Source organism: Leptosomus discolor, chromosome Z (assembly GCF_034619465.1).
Source record: "Leptosomus discolor isolate bLepDis1 chromosome Z, bLepDis1.hap2, whole genome shotgun sequence".
NCBI lineage: Eukaryota > Metazoa > Chordata > Aves > Leptosomiformes > Leptosomidae > Leptosomus > Leptosomus discolor.
The window spans coordinates 35,206,726-35,226,208 of record NC_141419.1 but is presented as its reverse complement, the minus strand read 5'-3'; the positions used below and the strand labels follow the sequence as shown (position 1 = coordinate 35,226,208).

General features: G+C 44.5%; 1 protein-coding gene across 2 annotated transcripts; it reads right to left on the bottom strand.

The window, feature by feature from the left end:
* Positions 1–784: 784 nt before the first annotated feature.
* On the bottom strand, positions 785–17,553 carry ZFAND5 (zinc finger AN1-type containing 5). 2 transcript variants are annotated; one of them, XM_086479084.1, is made up of 6 exons: positions 17,485–17,553; positions 13,741–13,898; positions 13,235–13,346; positions 12,719–12,816; positions 2,700–2,825; positions 785–2,413 (listed from the first exon to the last, which is right to left on the bottom strand). In XM_086479084.1, the coding sequence occupies exons 2-6, from the start codon at positions 13,889–13,891 to the stop codon at positions 2,265–2,267; spliced, it is 636 nt and encodes a 211-aa protein (XP_086335210.1). In that variant the 5' UTR covers positions 13,892–13,898; positions 17,485–17,553; the 3' UTR covers positions 785–2,264. The 2 variants fall into 2 exon arrangements, with proteins under 2 accessions (XP_086335210.1, XP_086335209.1); XM_086479083.1 differs by lacking the exon at positions 17,485–17,553 and adding an exon at positions 15,620–15,832.
* Positions 17,554–19,483: the final 1,930 nt, after the last annotated feature.

The following is a 19,483-nucleotide window of genomic DNA, read 5'->3' as shown; positions in this document are numbered from 1 at the left end:
TTAAACCAGACACAGTCTCCTCAAATATCCAGTTACAGGGCATTTTCAGGTTCAAAAAAAAAAGAAGAGAGAAAACCCAGAAAAGCACTTTATGCTGCAGTGGAGTAGCTGACTTTGCTGCAATACAAAAGGTAGAAAAATTGGTGCTTTAAAGCAGTTCCATGATTAAGTCATAAAACTCATCCTGGAAAATGAAGCCTCAACATGCCTGTGTTCCCTTATTGGAGGTACATACAGCAGCTGTAGTAACTTATCATGTACCAGCTGACTGGTGCGATGCACATTACCCATTTCCAATATAAGCAGTCTTTATGCATTATCCAGCAGTGAAGATGTCTTCCTCCAAAGCAGCACGCGCTGTGGGCTCTGTCCTCCTCACTAGGAAGGGTAAATCTGGCATATTTAACATATGCATTTGGATGCTGACCCTGGCAATAACCACCCAGGTCTGCTGGTAAAGATGTGGACAGAATAGCATAGTCACTGTACTGGCTCTATTACAACAGATCCACTGGAAATAAGTTTTGTAGGCAAAAGAAAAAAATCTCTGAAGTTCATTGCTAATACTTTCCTTTGCTCCCTTTAAGCACATTGTTGTTTGCTGGCATTTTTGTCAGGCCATCAAGCAGTTATCTGTATCCAGCTGCTCACGCAAGTTATCTTAAAAGAAGCTGGCATATCCAAATAAGAAATAGGCAGGCTTAAGCATAAAGATGACATCTATAAGAACTTAGTACTCATTACAGCAATAACTAAAACCAATGAACTATCACAAAAGGAAGAATTTCCTTCTGTACATGATTTTTATTATTTACATAATACAATATAGCATAGATGCTGGGTAGCATGATTATGTGCAATACATAAATATGAACTATCTGTACACGTTTGTAGATCTAATAATTCAGAAGAACAAAGTTAGAAGCAAAAACCTGTTGCTTTTAATAGTGAAGTAGAAACTAAGACTGGACAATAAAAATCAGAAGTTCAGGAGTAGCGCCTTGTGTACATATATAACTATTTACAGATGAGAACAGGCATTACCACAACACTAGTCTAAACTGTACTTGTTTATATAAAAAACACGTTTCATACATCACAAAAACCCCTTCCATTATAACACAGAAGTGATATTACCAGACAAGCATCAGTGAAGTATACCGCCTTTTCTAGAGTTGTTATTGTACAATGCTGTAGAGAATGCAGCCCATGCAATACACCCAAGAACACTACAGTCCTACACCCAAGTACAATTAAAAATGATAAAGCAGCCCTCCAAGAGTGATTCCAGCTACCACTTAAGTCTAGAGCAGCCATGTTGGGTATGGTTTTTCATGCAACTGTTACATTTAAAACTAGAAAAAAATCAACTTCTAATACTCTTTTGAACTCAGAACACACAGAACCTAAGTAGTATATTAAAAATAAACTGCTCTAATACTTCAGCAACTGACTCAGACATGTGTTGCTTGATCGAGCTGCTGTGGTATGTCTAAAAAATATGTAATTTATTTTTTTTTGTAAACCAATCTTGCAATATTGTGCTACACAACGTTTTTAGCTATGCAAGGAAAAGCAGACAACTCTGTTGCAGGCCAGTTAAGTTCCTAGCAGGACATTTCTTCCTTTGGAAACCTATTTTCACGATTCTAAAGTTAATGTAATCTTTTCCAAAACAGTTTTCTTCTCATATGTATCTGGTTTTTAACATTATTCTCAGTGCAACTGATAAATTACTTTCTTAAATATGGCACCAACACTCATCTTATTGGAACAGTGGACTCCTCTACATAGCTTACATTCTGCTGGAAAATAATGGAGTGTGGAAACTAAATGACATTTTAAATTATAGAAGTAGACTGCCAACCTTTTTGATGTATCCTTCTCCAAAACAGGCACATTAACACTAGCCAAAGATTATATAGCTCAAACATCTCAAAAGGCAGATCTGCTGCAAACATGCAGAGAGCATACGTCTGTTTGGCACATGTGAACTACAGTCTGTCCTCTGTGCATGTGTATTCCTGTGCAGCTTTCTGATCATCCAATTATATTCTGGGGAGGGCATACATATTTTCAAGGGCTGTATCTATCCAATTCTGCCTGTAACAAACACCCAAACATTCTGAAATATCATTAAGACAGACAAGACTAAAAGTAAACTTCGGAGAATAAAGGAAAATGGCCATGCACCTGCTCTTTCATGTTTTCCTAGGATATATTACAAACAAAAAGTCTGTCAGTCTTTTCACAAGCAAGTTAATTTATATTCTCTGGATTTTTTCAGCCACCACAACTGGATTCTCTTTCCTGATTTTTGCTGCAGCTTCTGCTTTGTAATCATACGGGCAGTTATGCTTGTCAGAGTAACGGTGAAGTCCACAAAATAAGTTTCCACATCGGCAGTCAAATCCTGCACACAGAGAAAGAACCAACATCACTAGGAAGCTTCATATTTAATTCAGTTATAAATTAAGGGCTTATTCACTACAAAGGGGGTATGTTCATCTACTCTTGACATACAGAGTAAGGAAAGGGGGTATGTTCATCTACTCTTGACATACAGAGTAAGGAAAAGTAACTGCTGTACTCAGTTGTCTGGATTCTGAAGAAGCACGTTAAGTTTAATGGTACAGACATTCCATCAAGTTTAACCTAGCAAGAGGGAACTAATCATAATTGACAAAGCGTTCTCATACCTGTAAGGCCAACCTTCTTTCTGCACATGAAACACCTATTCTTCTTTGGTTTGGGCAGTTCAGGAGCCCTCTCTTCACTCTGCGAAGTACTAGGCTGAGAAACTGATGGGCTTGGTTGAGTAACAACTGTCAAAAGCAAGCAAAGGAAATAAAGGTTGTATTTCATTTTCTTGACTTCACTAGCTATTCAGTAGCATGCATGTATTTTTTAAGGATCAATTCCCTCTACTAAGACCCTGAATGTATGTTCTCTAAAAGTACACTACATGGACTAGTCTATGAAAATGTAAATCAGGAATACGGATTTTCAGGTACTCTATTCTCCCCTTTTGGCTCTACACAAGACAAGCAGGTTTTCCTTGCAGTTCCACCTGCTAGAAAATATAAGGCATCTATTTGTCAGACCTATACAGGTGTGTATACAGGTGTTAAGGGCTTGCAAAGCACTCCAGAAGTTACAGGTACACATTTAATATTTAAAACCTTGCATGATCAAGTAAAATTTAACCTGAAACAATAACAATATTGTCACAGCTAAAGTTGCTGAACAGAGGGGATACCTATAGAGAATGTAACTAATAGGAACATATTTTAGAAACAAACGAAATTCAGTAATGTCTAACTGTCACATAGTACTGGGTTACTCTGCCACTACACTTGTGAATTCAGATGTCTAAAACAGTTCACCATGACAGCAGCTAGCAAGCCATTGATTCTGTGACAGATCAGAACACAGCTACAAGACACAGTTTGAAAGAGCCTTCATGTTTGACGTTTTCAGTGGTTTAAAGAACGCAGTGCAGATTTACGCTGAGTACCTGTATTCTTGTACTGTATCCAGCTTCAGTGTTCAAGCAGGTATAGTCAAAATGAGTCGTTTTTCAATTGCCTCTGTCATGAACACCTTCAGACAAACCTGAGTCACCTTATTACTCAAGTTCTCTGAAGGATAAAAATTTGTCCTTTCGTGAAATCTGTTCATTTTTGAAAATAAAACCTAACAAAAAACTTTTTTAAACATCAAACAATTTTTCTATTTTGATATCCTCTTTATATCCAAACTAGAACAGAGGAAAGCTAAGGAGGGTTATGTTTGTACACAACTTTTAACACCTGCTTCTGGTACAGTTTTCCTGAACACTCCCAGCTCTATAATGACATTTATTGTTCTAAAATAGAACAAACTGCAAAACACATTGCAGAATAAATGGAGTTTATAAGCTTTACAGACTTATTTGTAATCAACTTTATGCACACAAATAGTATTTGTTAGTTGAGATTCTTCACCAAAAATTTTCATGCAGTAAAACAATTTCTAACTATTTATACACTATAGCAACCGTCCTAATGAACAACTAAGCCCATTTACTACCTTAACTTTTCGTCAACTTGCACAGATATTTTTCTAAAAAATTTGGTAAGTTCAGTGTCAGTGCCATTTTGCCAAGTCTGAGGGATAAAACAACTATAACAGCACTAGCACTACAATCACTACAACTATTGGTGCTCTGAGTAATTTCTGCTGCTGCTTTTGTTTTTTGAGAAAATTTCTTTGTCTTTATGATTAAAATTTTCTAGATTAACATCTATGATCCTCTGAACTTGTTTTTAAATCCCAAGGAAAGCAGTGTTTGGTATTAGTTAATCCATTTGAGAGCCTGGGACCAAAAACCATGTTAAAAACCAGTGCTATCACAAACAGTATAACCTGTTGAATACTAGGCACCTTGGCTAACAGCATCACCTATGGCCTTAAAAAAATGACCAAACTCCTCAAAAAGCACAGTCAAACTCCTTTTAGATTTGTTATACTACTAATTTGCTTAAAACCAAAATGCTAATCATAAGCCACGGCAAATGTAAAAAGAGGAACCAGAAATGCTCACACGCTTTGCAATTTGATGCACAGCTAGCCAGGGGAAGCTTTGTCTGCATCGGAACCAACTTGTAAGTAAGTATGAGCCCTGGAAGCACGTGTGCTGTTTCAGCTGGATGCTTAAGAAAATGCAGAAGGGGCAAATCAACAGTGACCTAAATACTTAGTCACTCACAACATGCACTAAGAGAAAATGAAAAGAGGAAGAGGGGCAACCTTTATCACTGCCTAACATGCCAACAAGGAAGCAAAAGTGGAAACAGCAACCTCCCAGGAATCACCAAGGCAAAGAGATGGGAAAACCAGTACACAACACAGTAATGGGCACTAAAAGGTCCCAAGAGAAGATGGGACATAGCTCTCTAAATCCAAATTAAAAATGTTCAATTTATTACTCTCCATTAATAAAGGATTCTCCTATTCTTGTATGCCAGCAGACTGAAGTCTGATGACAACTTTTTATTATGTTAAACTTTTACAAATGTGCTTCTGAGTAATGGCTAGGACAGAGGCAAAGCTGCCTACTCTGCCACAGAGCAAAACCCCTTTTTCATCAGCCTGTGGCTCAGATGAAAAATACTGTAAATTGTAGTTCTGTCATAACATCAGGAGGCAGTATAAATTCAGATACTATCCTGACAACTGCTTGTCACAGAAGGCTTCCTTTAGCACAGAAGCCAAATCCAGCTGGGCAAGTACAACTCCAGCCCTCAATATATTAAATGAATTTTATGCCAGAAATCACACAGTGTTTATCATCAGGCAAAGCACTCTGAATGACAGCTGTATGATCACCATGGAATGAATAACTGAAAAAAACCACTGAAAGTTGGAAAATGGTGGTTACTGGTATCTGTAGATCTGCTTCCTCAGTAACACTGTTCAGATGAAGCAAACCTCTCACCACTAAAACAGGTTTTATCACTGTAACAGAGCTCCTGTTGGCATGTAGCCCTCTCCACCTTGGTCATTTCCCTTCTCAGCCTTTGGCTCAACATGTTATCTGATCAGGTTTACTTCACTCTAATTGTACCAGACCAGTTCTCCTATTAAAAGGCTGAAAAAAACCTTTGAAGCAACAGATTTTCAGAACTGAGCAGGCCTTTATTATTTTGCTCTTAAATTACTACCTGTAGGCACTGTAAAATGCGTTACCATCACGCACAAGGAAGACTATCACCATTTCACTAGGACAATAAAGACTAACGTAACCCTAGTACTGGCAAGGTACCTGAAAAAATCCACACAAATACAGGCAGCACTGCATCATGAATTTGGGAAAATCTCCTTCACATTCAGTCTGACAGTAAGACACATCTTTACAAAAGACATGTGGGGACAGCAAGGCCACTGATGAGAGAAGGTGGCCACATGCCACAGCATGACAGCTACTCAACCTATACACTGAAAGGTTCTATGAACTGGAGAACAAACCTCTTCTCAGACCTCAAAGTATTAAGCCACAGTGACTATGTGGGACTGCCACTCAAAATTAAAAACCACTCCAAGAACAGTATTTTCAAACCTGGCACTGGTTTTCCTTATATAAATCTGTATGGCTGCTGCAAAAGAGCACGCCTACTGCATATATTTTCCCACTGAGATTTCAGACTGGAAAGGAATAAACACAATGTTTCAATCGAACAAAACATGACGAAAATAAAGCAATATTACTTTTTCAGTCTCCCCATACCAAAAACAACCAGAAAGAGCTACCAAAGTAACACCAGTAAGTTTTTAGAAGCTTCTCTGACTAAACAAAAATCAACCAAAATAAAATCCCAACAGCTTCTGACTTTCACAGTACTACTAAGTGGTAAGCATACCAGTGGAGCAAAGTTTTGAAAGCATAAAAAAAGAAATGATTTAAGCATTCTGACCTGATGAAGCTAACCCCCAACTCCCACCATGGAAGAAATGGAAAAATTAAAACAGGAGAGGAAAAAAAAAGGTAAAGTCAAAAGTCATCAGAAAGATTATTAGACTGCACTTCTGCAGTACCAGAGCAAAAAGCTGTACTAGAGATTGCACAACCCTTATATTGCATATTAACACAATGGGCTTGTATATACAATTTTAGTCTGAAAAGATGAACAGTATTTATTACGCTTTATCAAGCTTCCTGAATGCAATACTTTATTCTTCAGAAACCACAACTGCTACATGAACCCAGGTGCCCATGACGAAAGGCTGCGGAATAAACTTCCATCACGTTTAATTTCATTCCAAAGAAAGGGAATAGAAGTGTTCTGCAGCATGCAACTTATTTCCCACATGTCCAACTAACAGGCATATTAAGTAGCTTTACCGCTACATTAATACAATGTGATACATATTTCAGTATCACAAATAGGGTTTAATTTGGTCACCGTGGAGGCTTAATGTCTGTGTTACACTGCTGTTAAAATAAAATAGTAATAACACCCTGTCATCAACAAGCACAGGACCAACAGCTGGGTCACCAGTCTCATTTTCCAAGGTGCACAGCTTCAGGGCTAGAAGAGACTACTGGTTCCATTTTGGAAATGTTTCAATCAGGGGCATCTACTGAAGCTACAACAGACATGGGAAACAAAGATGAGCTAATTAATTTCAACACAAGAATGAATTGTTAGACAATTTTACCAACAGCCACAAAGGAAATGTCTACAGATAGCAACATGGTTAAAATACTATAGCCATGTGTGAAAACAAATCAAAATTAAGAAAGGATTCATTACAACAAGATTTAAGGAATATCACATAGCTACCATCTTGAGCCTACCATATCGCATAAGCTAGGTGCTACTCAGCACCTTACTCACAATATTACCTGCAACACACTGTACAGATCACAGATAAAACACACTGATTCTACCTAGAATATAAGCAAGGGTCTCAATCTGAATGCAGGACAGATGTAAAATAACTCTAACCATATTGGCTTGGTAGAAAGCCAAGAGACAAGTGAGCCAATCACCACTGCCTGCTGTCTTCTGAAGCTGATTAATTTAGGAACAGAAAGGGCATGCTACAACATAGGTGGAATCACAGAATGGTTTAGGTTGGAAGGGACCTTAAATATCATCTAGTTCCAACCTCCTCTGCCACAGGCAGGGACATCTTCCACTAGACCAGGTTGCTCAAAGCCCCATCCAACCTGACCTTGAACGCTGCCAGGGAGGGGGCAGCCACAGCTTTGCTGGGCAACCTGTTCCGGTGTCTCACCACCCTCACTGTAAAGAACTTCTTTCTAATAGCTAATCCAAGTCTACCCTCTTTGAAACTGTTACCCCTCATCCTATCACTATGCTCCCTGATAAAGAGTCTGTCCCTCCCTTTCCTGTAGGCCCCCTTTAAGTACTGGAAGGCCACTACAAGGTCTCCCTGGAGCCTTCTCCTCTCCAGGCTGAATAACCCTAACTCTTTCAACCTGTCCTCACAGGGGAGGTGCTCAAGCCCCTGGTCATCTTCGTGGCCTCCTCTGGACCCACTCAAGCAGGTCCGTGCCTTTCTTGTGCTGGGGGCCCCAGAGCTGGACACAGCACTGCAGGTGGGGTCTCACCAGAGTAGAGTAGAGGGGGAGAATCACCTCCCTCGACCTGCTGGCCACACTTCTCTTGATGCAGCCCAGGATGTGATTTGTTTTCTGGGCTGCAAGTGCACACTGTTGGCTCATATTCAGTTTTTCATCCACCAGCACCCCCAAGTCTTTCTCCCCAGGGCTGCTTTCGATCCACTCATCGCCCAGCCTGTATCTGTGCTTAGGATTGCCCTGACCCAGGTGCAGGACCTTGCACTTGGCCTTGAACTTCATGAGGTTTGCACAGGCCCACCTCTCTAGCCTGTCAAGATTCCTCTGGATGGCCTCTCTTCCCTCCAGCGTGTCGACCACACCACACACCTTTGTGTCATTAGCAAATCTGCTGAGGGTGCACTCAATCCCACTGTCCATGTTGCCAACAAAGATGTTAAACAGCATTGGTCCCACTACTGACCCCTGAAGAATGCTACTCATGACTGGTCTCCACTCAGACATCGAGCTACTGACCACAACTCTTTGACTGCAACCATCCAGCCAATTCCTGATGCACCAAATCCACGTCTCTCCAGTTTAAACATAAGGATGTCATGTGGGACAGTGTCCAATGCTTTGCACAAGTCCAGGCAGGTGACATTGGTTGCTCTTCACTTGTCCACCAACACTGTAACACCATCATAGCAGGCCACCAAATTTGCAAGGCCATGTTGACTGTCACTAATCACCTTATTTTCCATGTGCCCTAGCACAGTTTCCAGGAGGATTCACTCCACAATCTTACTGGGCACAGAGGTGAGACTGACTGGCCTGTAGTTCCCCAGGTCTTCCTTTTTTCACCTTTTTAAACATGGATGCTATGTTTCCCCTTTTCCAGTCAGCAGGAACTTCACCGGACTGCCACAACTTCTCAGATGGATAGTGCCTTAGCCACTGCACCCACCAGTTGCCTCAGGACTCGCAGATGCATCTCATCAAGTCCCACAGGCTTGTGCACATTCAGGTTCCTTAGGCGGTCTCGAACCTGATCCTCTCCTACAGTGGGTGGTTCTTCATTCTGCCAGCCCCACCTTTGCAAGTGTGGTTGAAGCACTTGCAGATGAAGACGGAGGCAACAAAGTCATTGAGCACCTCAGCTTTCTCCACATCCCTGGTAGCCAGGGCCTGAATTTTCCCTAGGTCTTCCTTTTATCACCAACATATCCATAGAAGTTTTTCTTCTGGTCTTCTGTCAATTTATGCAGTAAGTTAACAGTATTTGGGTATTTTTAAAATATGTAATTTACACAAGAACCCAATCAGTTCAACTTCTGGGTCACTTTCTTTACAAGCAGTGCTACTCTATAGCCGTAGCTTCACAAAATGATAGCAAATCACACTGCTCCCTAAAACATGACTATTAGTGAGTTAAAAAAAACAAAACCAAACAAAAAAACCCCGAAGTCCCAAGCCTCTAATACATATGCTGATACTGATGATGTCTGGAAACACTGACAGATCTGACCGGAGGGTCATCATTCAGCGAGGTAATGACCTACAAAAGCGCAAGAACATGCCAAAAACATGCTATAACTTGAAATAATACGATTGTTTAAGCATACTTGCCTTCAAAACAGTTTATTTTTACTGGTTACTATGTAACTCAATTCTCTTTCTTGTACAGATCTTTTATTTTCCTTCAAACACATGCTAAAAAGAAGTGCCATTTTTCTTAAGGGCTCCACTATGCCTCATCGACTTGGTAGATGTATTGCTCTGATAGTGTAACACAAGGAAAGGAAAGGAGTTTGCTAGGTTTTGCATTTAATTCCTGCAACTCAGCATGAAAAAAAAAATCAAACTATGAACCATATTTCTAGAATGCTTTGGGTATAGTCTGACTTTGGCCAACACAGTATTAGAACTCAATCCCTAATAAGAAGTGTAAAGGTAACCAAAATCCTATAAAAAGTATTCTGTAAACAGTGCCCACTTAGGAATTTGAGTTTGGTCATAAAGGCCTTTAGATTTCTTTAACTTATAAGCAGTTCAGACACCCAATTCCACTGAACACATGCCACTGTTCAACTATAAAATTGCAACAAACACAGCACATTAGACAGCTGAATTACAACCAACTAGGTCAGTTAACATCCATTGTGCCTTTCTTCCTTTAAACGTTAAGACACAATTAATTGTCTTAGCACCGGATTTGTTCTCAATGAGAATCCAGGTTGCAACCTCAAGCCGTGCAAAGGGAAAAAACAAACAAACCCCAATAAAATCAAGAAAAGTAAGCCTGTTAAGCTTCACTGTTCTCAACTTCACCATGTTCTCAAGTCAGTTGCTTCAATTCCAACAGCAAACAAGCATATATATGCGCTACAGACTGCTAAAAAAATCCCAGCAGTTGACCAGATGTAATTCTATTTTTAGCTTCCTGGCTTGTAAGGGAAATATCCAAAATTTCATATGCTAATGAAAATCTGGCAGAAGATAATGCAACCTCATACTGTTGAAGGCATTAAAAAAAGAACCTACTTTGCTTGAAGGCTACATAGTTTGTTCATTACGAGCTTCAGTTGCTAGCGTCAGACTGTGCTTACAACTAGACTGTGTCTTCACTAGCAACTCCATGACTGTGGCATTATCTTAGAGAGTTACACCTCATAGAAAGTACTAGCTTTGTTATTATGAGGTGATGTGAATTATTTACCACTGTTTCAGTTCCTCCTTGAGAGGAAAGACCATACTGGATGCTGCCAGAAAAAGGAAGAGACGAAAAATGCAGCTAGTCCAGGCACAACAGGGATTTTTATAAAAACTCCAGGCCAGCTTCTCTTGCCTGCAAAACAGAGATCCCTGTACCACTGAATACAGCCAACATTTTGTATATTTTAGATGTTAAACAAACCCTGAGAACAGTATGGGTAAAGACACTATCCTATGCTGTCTACAATATGCCAAGCCGTAACACTTAAAAGGGAACTTGAGCATTACAGCAGCTGAGGCTGCCTCATGAATTTACAGGTATGCGGTCAGGAAGCCAGTTTTCTTCTGCAAGCTTTTCCAGACACACTCAAGTTATCTGGTAGTTTTTCCAGTGATCTCTACACAAGCTTGTGACAACTTTCACTGGTTTTAACCTATGAGATTATTTATCACAATACGTAAGTATCTTGACCTGGTTTTAGATTTTTTTCCCCTATTCTAATTAATGGAATGCTGTGTGATACTACCTATCTATCATACAGTTGACCCACAGTAGCTGAAAAAACAGGTAATACGTCAACAATAATTGAAGATTTTCCTTCACAGTTGGCAAAATTACAAATTCCTACTTGCAGTTCTAACAACAGTAAAGTCACCTATTACTTCACCACTACCATTTTATGTATTCTTCTTTCCTGCTTGCCACACTTCAGGTAGGAATTCATAACACAGCAAGATGGGTTTATAAATATTGCAGCGAAGTCTAAAGTATTTCAGCTACATACAGAAAGCCTCTTCAGATGACATCAGTTATAGGAAGTTAACACTTGAAAAAGTCTCCTCTCTGTCTATACCTAATGAAAATACCAATATATTGTGTAACTGTACTTCAGTTCATGTCACAGAACCTTCACTTAGCATGACTTAGCACAAACGGTAAAATCCTCTGTACAAATATTGAGCAATTAAATACCAGGTGTTAGAGCAGTCTTCACTGGCAAAGATACACCTAGATAAAAATCACTTTTCTACAGTGCTGAGTAGTATCTGCTGCAACTTTCATCTCACTGACTTCAAAACTGAAAAATTAATTTTATTGTCAGCTCAAGCGAACAGACTTCCTACTAAACATCAGCTTTTAGTGGTTTAGACTGTTTCAGAACTGTTAAATGAAAAAAGGATGGGTATGTGTAATTACAGAAAAGTGCATTAAGATATCCATTTGAACAAACTGATATGAATTCAAAGACTCAGTAGTTGTAGGCAAGAAAGCTGCCTCTCCCTGCCTCCCTCCAAGAAACAGTTTTACACTTTAAAGTTTAAGTACTAGAGCTACTTTTAAATTGGCAATTCACACCCAGCAATTACGGCTGCAAGTATCCTACATCCGTGGAACGATATGTTGGTTATATCTACTGATTACTCAATTAGATTAAGAATCCTAAACAGCTTTTGTTAGTATCTTTAAACCATGTATTTCCTTCCCCCATAGCCCCACTCCTCTATAGAACGGATATTACGAACTCCACTTTCTAAATGCATCAAGCCATTCTCACTGCCATGAGTCAGCAGAAATTGAACTGCTAGATAATATGCAGGAATCTCAACATTTTGACTTCGAAACTGAACACCTTACCCCAATGCAATTTTAGAATGCCTTACTTTTAAAAAACGAAGGTTTGGGAGCCAAAACCACCCTCACAGGTGCCAGTCCTTCACACTATTTTTGTAACCTCGAATATGAATCTTAGAACTACACTGTGGCACCAGTCCTTTTTCTTGATTCTGATGACAGAGTACTCAAAAAGCATACTTAACAATCATCTTAACAGTTCAAGACCATCAACGCAACAGGAGATGCCTGCTTAGAAAGTAAACAAACTGTCAGCTTCCATTAAGTCACAAGATGTACCCAGTGCTATTCTGCAAACATACCTGGCTCAGTCTCTGTTTTCGATGTTACTTTTTCCTCTCGTGAAATGCTCATTTCTGTCATTTGCTGTGTTACAGGCAAAGAGGCAACAGGCACATTTCTGTTTAAGTACAAAGAAGCACATAATTTACATTAGTTTTGCATTCACAGTAAAAGCTTAAACTGTCCAGACCCATTAATAAACTACCTGTTCAATTACTACTGATACACATTTCTGACCTCTGCTTCTACTATCCTCAAAACACATTTTTACTCTATTTTAGTTTCCCTAGAAGAAAACAGACCAAATCTCTAGCAAATATTTCTCCAGATAAATCAAAACTATAATTTTAAATGTAGCAATCCAACACCAAGTATTTTGATCAGTTCTCATTTGCACAGATTCATAAAGCACTGTCAGGTAGACTGTCCTTTTTCCTCGGCAGATACTCAATGCAACAGGGCAGGATCGCTGAAGGCCTTCAACTTGCTGCACACTCACAGCTCATTCAAATCTCAAAGTAGTACCTTCAGCTTACCTTGATTTTTCAGATGTGCTGCCAGCAGCACCTTCACAGTTGTTTAAGCTAGTGTCTGCTCTCTGTACAGATGCAGAGTCTGAGGTAGGGCTGTTTGAACCACTGGTTGTTCCTATATAAGAATTTGAGAAGTTATGAAAAATTGTAGAATATGTTAGTCAAATAGTCTTGTATACATCTATGAACTATCTGCATACAATCTCCACTGCTACTGCGTATTACTTCTTACTTAAAGATGGGCTATACTACTGATAACAAACCACATATAGAGACTGTTTAAGAATATGCTAACAGAGGAGGCTAAGTGTGAAAGCAAGTTATGTCTGAATGCCAAGAGGACCAGAACACAGAAATTTTTATCTTTACTGTGATTTAAAGTAGTTTTCTCTTTGATATTCATTGTTTTTGTACACAGCTTTCAAAAGTTCTCCTGAAAAATGTTTTGGGATTCCTCATCATCTTCTATATGCTTTATTTTAAAAAAACAAAGCCACACACCCCCTTACCCATTGGGCTGATTCTACCACTGTTCTGCTGTCGCTGAAGATGCTCTTTGTAGCAAACAGAACACATGCCGTTTGTCCTAGGATTTCCATAAAATCCACATCCTGTACTACACAGCATGGGCCCTGGGGTCTGGTTTGTCTCCTGAGTCATCTCGATGCTGTAAATAAAAGAACTGCATTAGGAGCTGGCATGTCACCAAAATCAACTACAGGGTTATAGAATTAAAGTACGTCTGCTCAATCTGCTCTCCAAAAGGGTTATCAGCATTCTTAAAGAGGGTTATGTGGATGTTAATGCACAATTCAATACCGCAGTTGTATTGCTAAGTAACATCATTATGAACCTTTAAGAGAAGGAAGAGTGTCACCATACAAATACTGATAAACAATGTACTTGCTGGGCACTGAGATGCACGTGCAGGTTATCACCAAATTCCATTTGACAGCCAAAAAAAGCCCTATATTACCAAACTCTGAGCACTAACAGGGATATGCAGAACAAGAAAGACCAAGTTCATACCTACTAAACAGCTCTGGCAAATAAAAGTTAATTTTTCCCCCAATTCCAACAGAAGAGTCCCACTTTTTCAGTAATGTTCTCTTGCATCATTTTGATGCCATTTCCACTATTAGCAGTTCCTAATCTCAGAATTTATCAAACAGAACAATAAAAACCCCTGAAATACTGGCAGCAGACATTTGGAACTGGTATTCCTATCTTTAGGAGTTTCCAAAACAAGGCCGTGAACACTGCTTAAACTGTGTATGAAACCTGATACTTGAGTACTAACTGGCAACAACATATGTACAACAGGCCCTTCACCCAAGAATCTAAACAGCATTTCTGAAGTAAGTTTAGACCGGGTCTCACTCTTCCAAGAGAAATAAAACTAACAGCTTTAAACTGTTGAATATGTTCTATTACACAGCCTACGGACTAAGAAAAAAAAATCCACCAAACCAAAAACCAAACACCAAAACATTAAATCTTTCTTCTTAATAAAGCTATAGCAAGAATTCTCAGCCTTCCAAAGGCAGACAATACTAACTGTCTGCCCTGAACTGCAGAAGTTAGGAATAAAAATACTTCACCTTCACTGCTGGTTAACCTCTGCAAAGCAAGGTTAGTAGAAAAACTGAACAGCAACCAAATCCTTGATTCTCAAGGGCATTAAAAGTGGAACACAGTAATCAATCTGCTACAAATTGAGGACACGTAACAATATTGCACTTGTCCTCCCAAAATTTAAATTTAGTAGAAGCACTGCACGCCACACCTGGAGAAATTTTAGTGTAATCTCTGGATTGCTGTCTTCCTATCCAAGAACAGTCACAGTAAGAGGTATTTGACTGCTGATGCTTGTGAGAAGCCAGAAACCCAGAAGTGAATTAATTACAGTGTACAGAGAAATATGGGTTGCAATTAAGAAATCCCACACTGCAAGCAGTAAACTTATGTTCCACTACTAGAACAACTGCATTTGACAGCTGCCTTTGTCTAGTTAAACTAAATTTCTGGGATCAAAGTAAACCAAGAGTAGGAGAAAGTAAAGAAGTAAAATTCATCTGCTTGCCTGTCGGGACTCATTTTCCAGGTACAGATAGCTGTATTATTTATGCCTTTATAGTACCTTCTGGATACAAATAGTTTCCTTTCAGGACTACAAAACAGCTTCACATTTACTCTGATATGGTTTTACAGCCATACACCCCAGACAAGGGAGCCAGAAGAAACCATGACCCACCAAGAGAAATCTAAGAAAATCTTGCCATCTATATTGTAGGCCTATGTCTACACAATAGAAATAAAGCCTGTACTTCTGCCCTTTTATTAAGCAGGTGAGCTCAAAGTGCTACCGAACACACTGCCAGCACCAACCTCCACTGCCTTGCTCCACTTCCACACTTCACCAGTCGCTCACGCTGGTATTAATCCACCGCAAACCAGAGTCTCCGCAGCTCCTTCGTCAGCACGCTCTTCCAACTACCTGAAGCGCACGCCCCTAACTGCAAAGTTCAGTCCCAGTCACCCAGCGCTGAGGGACTCACGCGTGCTTCTCCAGGCTTCCGAGGGTGCTCCGGCTGTCACCCGTGTTTCTTCCAACAGCACCCGCCGCCGGCAGGAAACCGGCCGCCAGGCGCTCACCCCGCCTGACCCTGCCCCTGCAGCTCTCCCCCCGCGGCGCACCGGTGGGCGGGCAGCTAAACCCCTCCGCGCCAGCGCTCGGTCCTGCACCCCCCCACCCCGCCGGCGCAGCCCCCCCCGGCCCGGGCAGCCCCGCCGGCCCCCGCGCGTCACGCGGGCCAGCGCCTGCGCTTCCGCCTGTCAGGCGGCTGCGGCGCCGGGGCCGGGTCGCTCCGCCGCCCGCCCGCCCCCCCCGAAAGCGGCTCCCACCGGCATCTCCCGCAGGCTGCCGGCTCCTGCGCCACCCGCCCAGCCCCGGCGGTGGCATCTGATTGCCCTTTCCTTCCCGGGGGCAGCGGGGAGTGCGGATGCCGAAATCCAAGCCCGAAAACGCAGCATCACCAGCCCGTCACCTCCAACAGCTATTTCCTCCAGCAGCGCGCACGCAGGACGGCGGGGTGCGATCAAGGCCTGGCGGGCGGCCGGCCACCGTTTCACAAATGCACCCCGCAACCTTAGGAGTGGGCGGTTAAACCCAACTATGCCTCTTTGGTGGGAGGTAATAAAAAAACAGGTCTCGTTCTACCAGCAACAGGAGCCGGTCTTAACCTCTGGGACGCTCCTGCTTAGCCCCGGGACGCCCAGGCACAAAACGCAGCCCCTTTATTCAGCGCAGTAACTCCCACCAGCAATTCAGGCGACCCTGGCCGTTGCCTGCCGAACTCGGAGGGGAGTGTAAACAGCGTCGGCGACCCAGGCCCCGCACCTAAGCCGCCCTTCTACCCCCGAGGCGACGGCCGGGCTACCCCAGCAGCGGCGGGCACAGTCCGGCCCCCTCCTGCAAGCCCCGCAGCTCCCGCTGGGCGATCCCACGTTTTAGCGTAACGGCGGAAATAAAGACCCGAACGTGCACTGAAATCAGCCATAAAACCCGGGAACTGCGTCAGCGACGGGCTTGCTGACCTAAATACTTAATTTACCTCAACATCCTCCTCTCGAAGAGGGGCCGCAATGAAACAAGAGAAACGTATAAACAAAACAAAGGTGGGTTCACCGAGGCTGCTCGGTGCGCTCGCCCCTGCACGACCCCGCTCGGGGGCAGCGGGGCGCAGGGGTCGCTACGGAGCAGGCGGACCGACACCGGGCGCTACCCGAGGAGGGTGAAGCCCGGCTGGGTGAGTCAAACAAAAGGGCAGCCGCTGCCAAGCGCCCGCAGCGTGGTCTGTCTGAATTGCCATCACCGCCCCCTGCCTCCTCCGCCGAAGACACCGGAACACAAAAGACCCGGAGGCTGCGGGGCTGAGAAGCAATGACGGCGGGCGGGGGTGTCCAGCCGGGGCGGCGGGGCCAGCCCGCTCCCCGCAAACCCCTGAGTCATGGCCGGCCCGGCCGCCGCCAGGCCCTGCGCCGCTGCCGCCCAGGAAAACCTTACTGTCTCGCCGCCGGCGCCAGGCCCTGCCCTGCACCGGCCCGGTCCGCGGCCTTCCCCCGCACCAGGGGCCGGGGGAGAGGCAGGCGCCGGCAGAGGGCGGCGGAGCCGCCCGGGGGGAAGGCCCAGGCACCCCCCACCGTCGTGAGGGCCCTGGGGAGCCGGGCCCAGCCCGCCGCCCCTCACCTACCTGTTCTCGGCGGGGGTCAGAAACCCCGCGGCGGGTATCGGAGAAGGCGCCGAGGGTGGCTCCGGTCGGCTGCCGGGAGAGCGGAGGACGGGGGGGCGCGGGGCGCAGAGCTGGCGGCACCGCCGCCGCCGCTTCCCTCCTTTGTTCCCGCAGCAGCAGCAGCGGCTGCCGGGTCGCCAGCAGCGGCGGCGGCGTGAGGCGAGACGCGCCGTGCGCGGGGGGCGGGTGGCGGGAAGGCGCAGAAGGGAGGGAGGCGGGGAGGGGGAGGGGGAAGGAGAGGAGGAGGAGGAGGAGGAGGAGGAGGAGGAGGAGGAGGAGGAGGAGGAAGCCGTACCCGCCCGCCGGCTCCTCCCGGTCGCCGCAGGCCGCCAACACATGTGCGTTGCCGCCTAGGGGCGGTGGAGTACCTGCGAGGGGCGGGGAGGAGGCGCGCACACCGCCTGCCGCCGTACTGCTGCCGACCATGGGGGCGGAGGGGGGAAAACCACTGCTCTAGGTGACGTCACAGATGCTCGCCTGCTGCGGGCGGGAGGGAGCCGTGTGCAGAGCGGCCGCCCCGCCCGGGGGCGTTGCCATGGCTGCGCGAGGCGGCCGGGGGTGAGGCGGGGACGGACCGGCGGGCTGGAGCCGCGGGGGCGGGGGCGGGGGCGGGGGCGGGGGCGGGGGCGGGGGCGGGGGCGGGGGCGGGGGCGGGGGCGGGGGCGGGGGCGGGGGCGGGGGCGGGCGGGGCTTCCCGCGGGCAGGGCGGGGCGGGGCGGGGCGGGGCGGGTGGTTACCGTTAGGTTTCCAGGAGCGCCCCGGGAGCCGGACCAAGGGCCTCGGCGTCGCCGCGACGCCGGGTTGCAGAGGGTCGGTGCGCTTACGTCGGCCTTCGAACGCGCTCCTTATGAGCGCCCTGGCTGGATCCCTTGGCTCGTGGTTGCTTACGGTTTGTTATGCGTAAAGCGATGCTAAGTCTACGGCAGATGAGTGTTGGGCAACTTTTTAGGGGCTGTCAGACCCCGCGAGTGGGCTGTGGTGACAGCAGCCGAGGAGGCGGCGCGGCCTGCTGGATTCTTCCTGCTAGATGACAGCACAGAGAAGTTGGTTCTGCTTGTTGTGAGCTGTGCTGGCTTAAGATCCTTAATTTTTGCGTGTTTGCAAAAGGTCCTCTGCTAAGAGCAAAATACTCCCTGTGGTATGCCAAGGTGTTAGCTTGAAACACGTGAGTTTCAGGCCGCTGCGTTAGGCTGTCCCTGTATCCAAGAGGCACTTGTTTTAGCCAAACTCCCAAAACGCAGAAATGGAAGTACGTTTAGGAAGGAGACGTTGCTTTATTCGGTAGTGCGCAGAATTGGACACTCAGGGAAAGTTTCCAAATCGAGTGCAAAGCTAAGCAGAAAACTTAGCGTGTTTATGTACTAGAATTTGCATATCTCGATTATGTGCCACACACATCATTACTTGTCATACTCAACTCCACCTTTCTACCCTATTTGTATATTGCTAGCGTGGCAAAACTATACTCTGCATGTGTGGGGGGCTTGGGTGGTTGTCGGTGGTCATTTGGGTAAGCGCCCCCTACTCATTTTGAGACAAAGTTCACCTGAGGGTGCAGCTGGAGTTGTTATTCTTGCAGAAACCCTTTGCCAGCATTCAGACATCCTTGGCTGCTCAGTCAGGTCAGGTCAGGTCCTTGAAGCTGTTATCTCAAGAAGCATTCTGTGCATCCTCCACTGCAAGTCCTGGTGGCTATTTCTTTGTTTATACCCGGCGTTCCCCATGTAGGTATACAAAGCTAAAAAGTACAAAACACTGTCAAGTGTCACCCTGGCCTGCCTGGGGATTTGCCACGCTTTTTGCAGGCCCAAGTATCGTCTAACTGAGCCCTCATGTTTTGAAGGCTTGCTACTAGCTGTTGGCTGTCACTGTGTAGAAGCACAAGGAGGACTTGAAGACCAGAACTTGATTTGCATTCAGGTTTGCAAATTTGTGGGTCATTAAGCCTCCAGATGAAGTA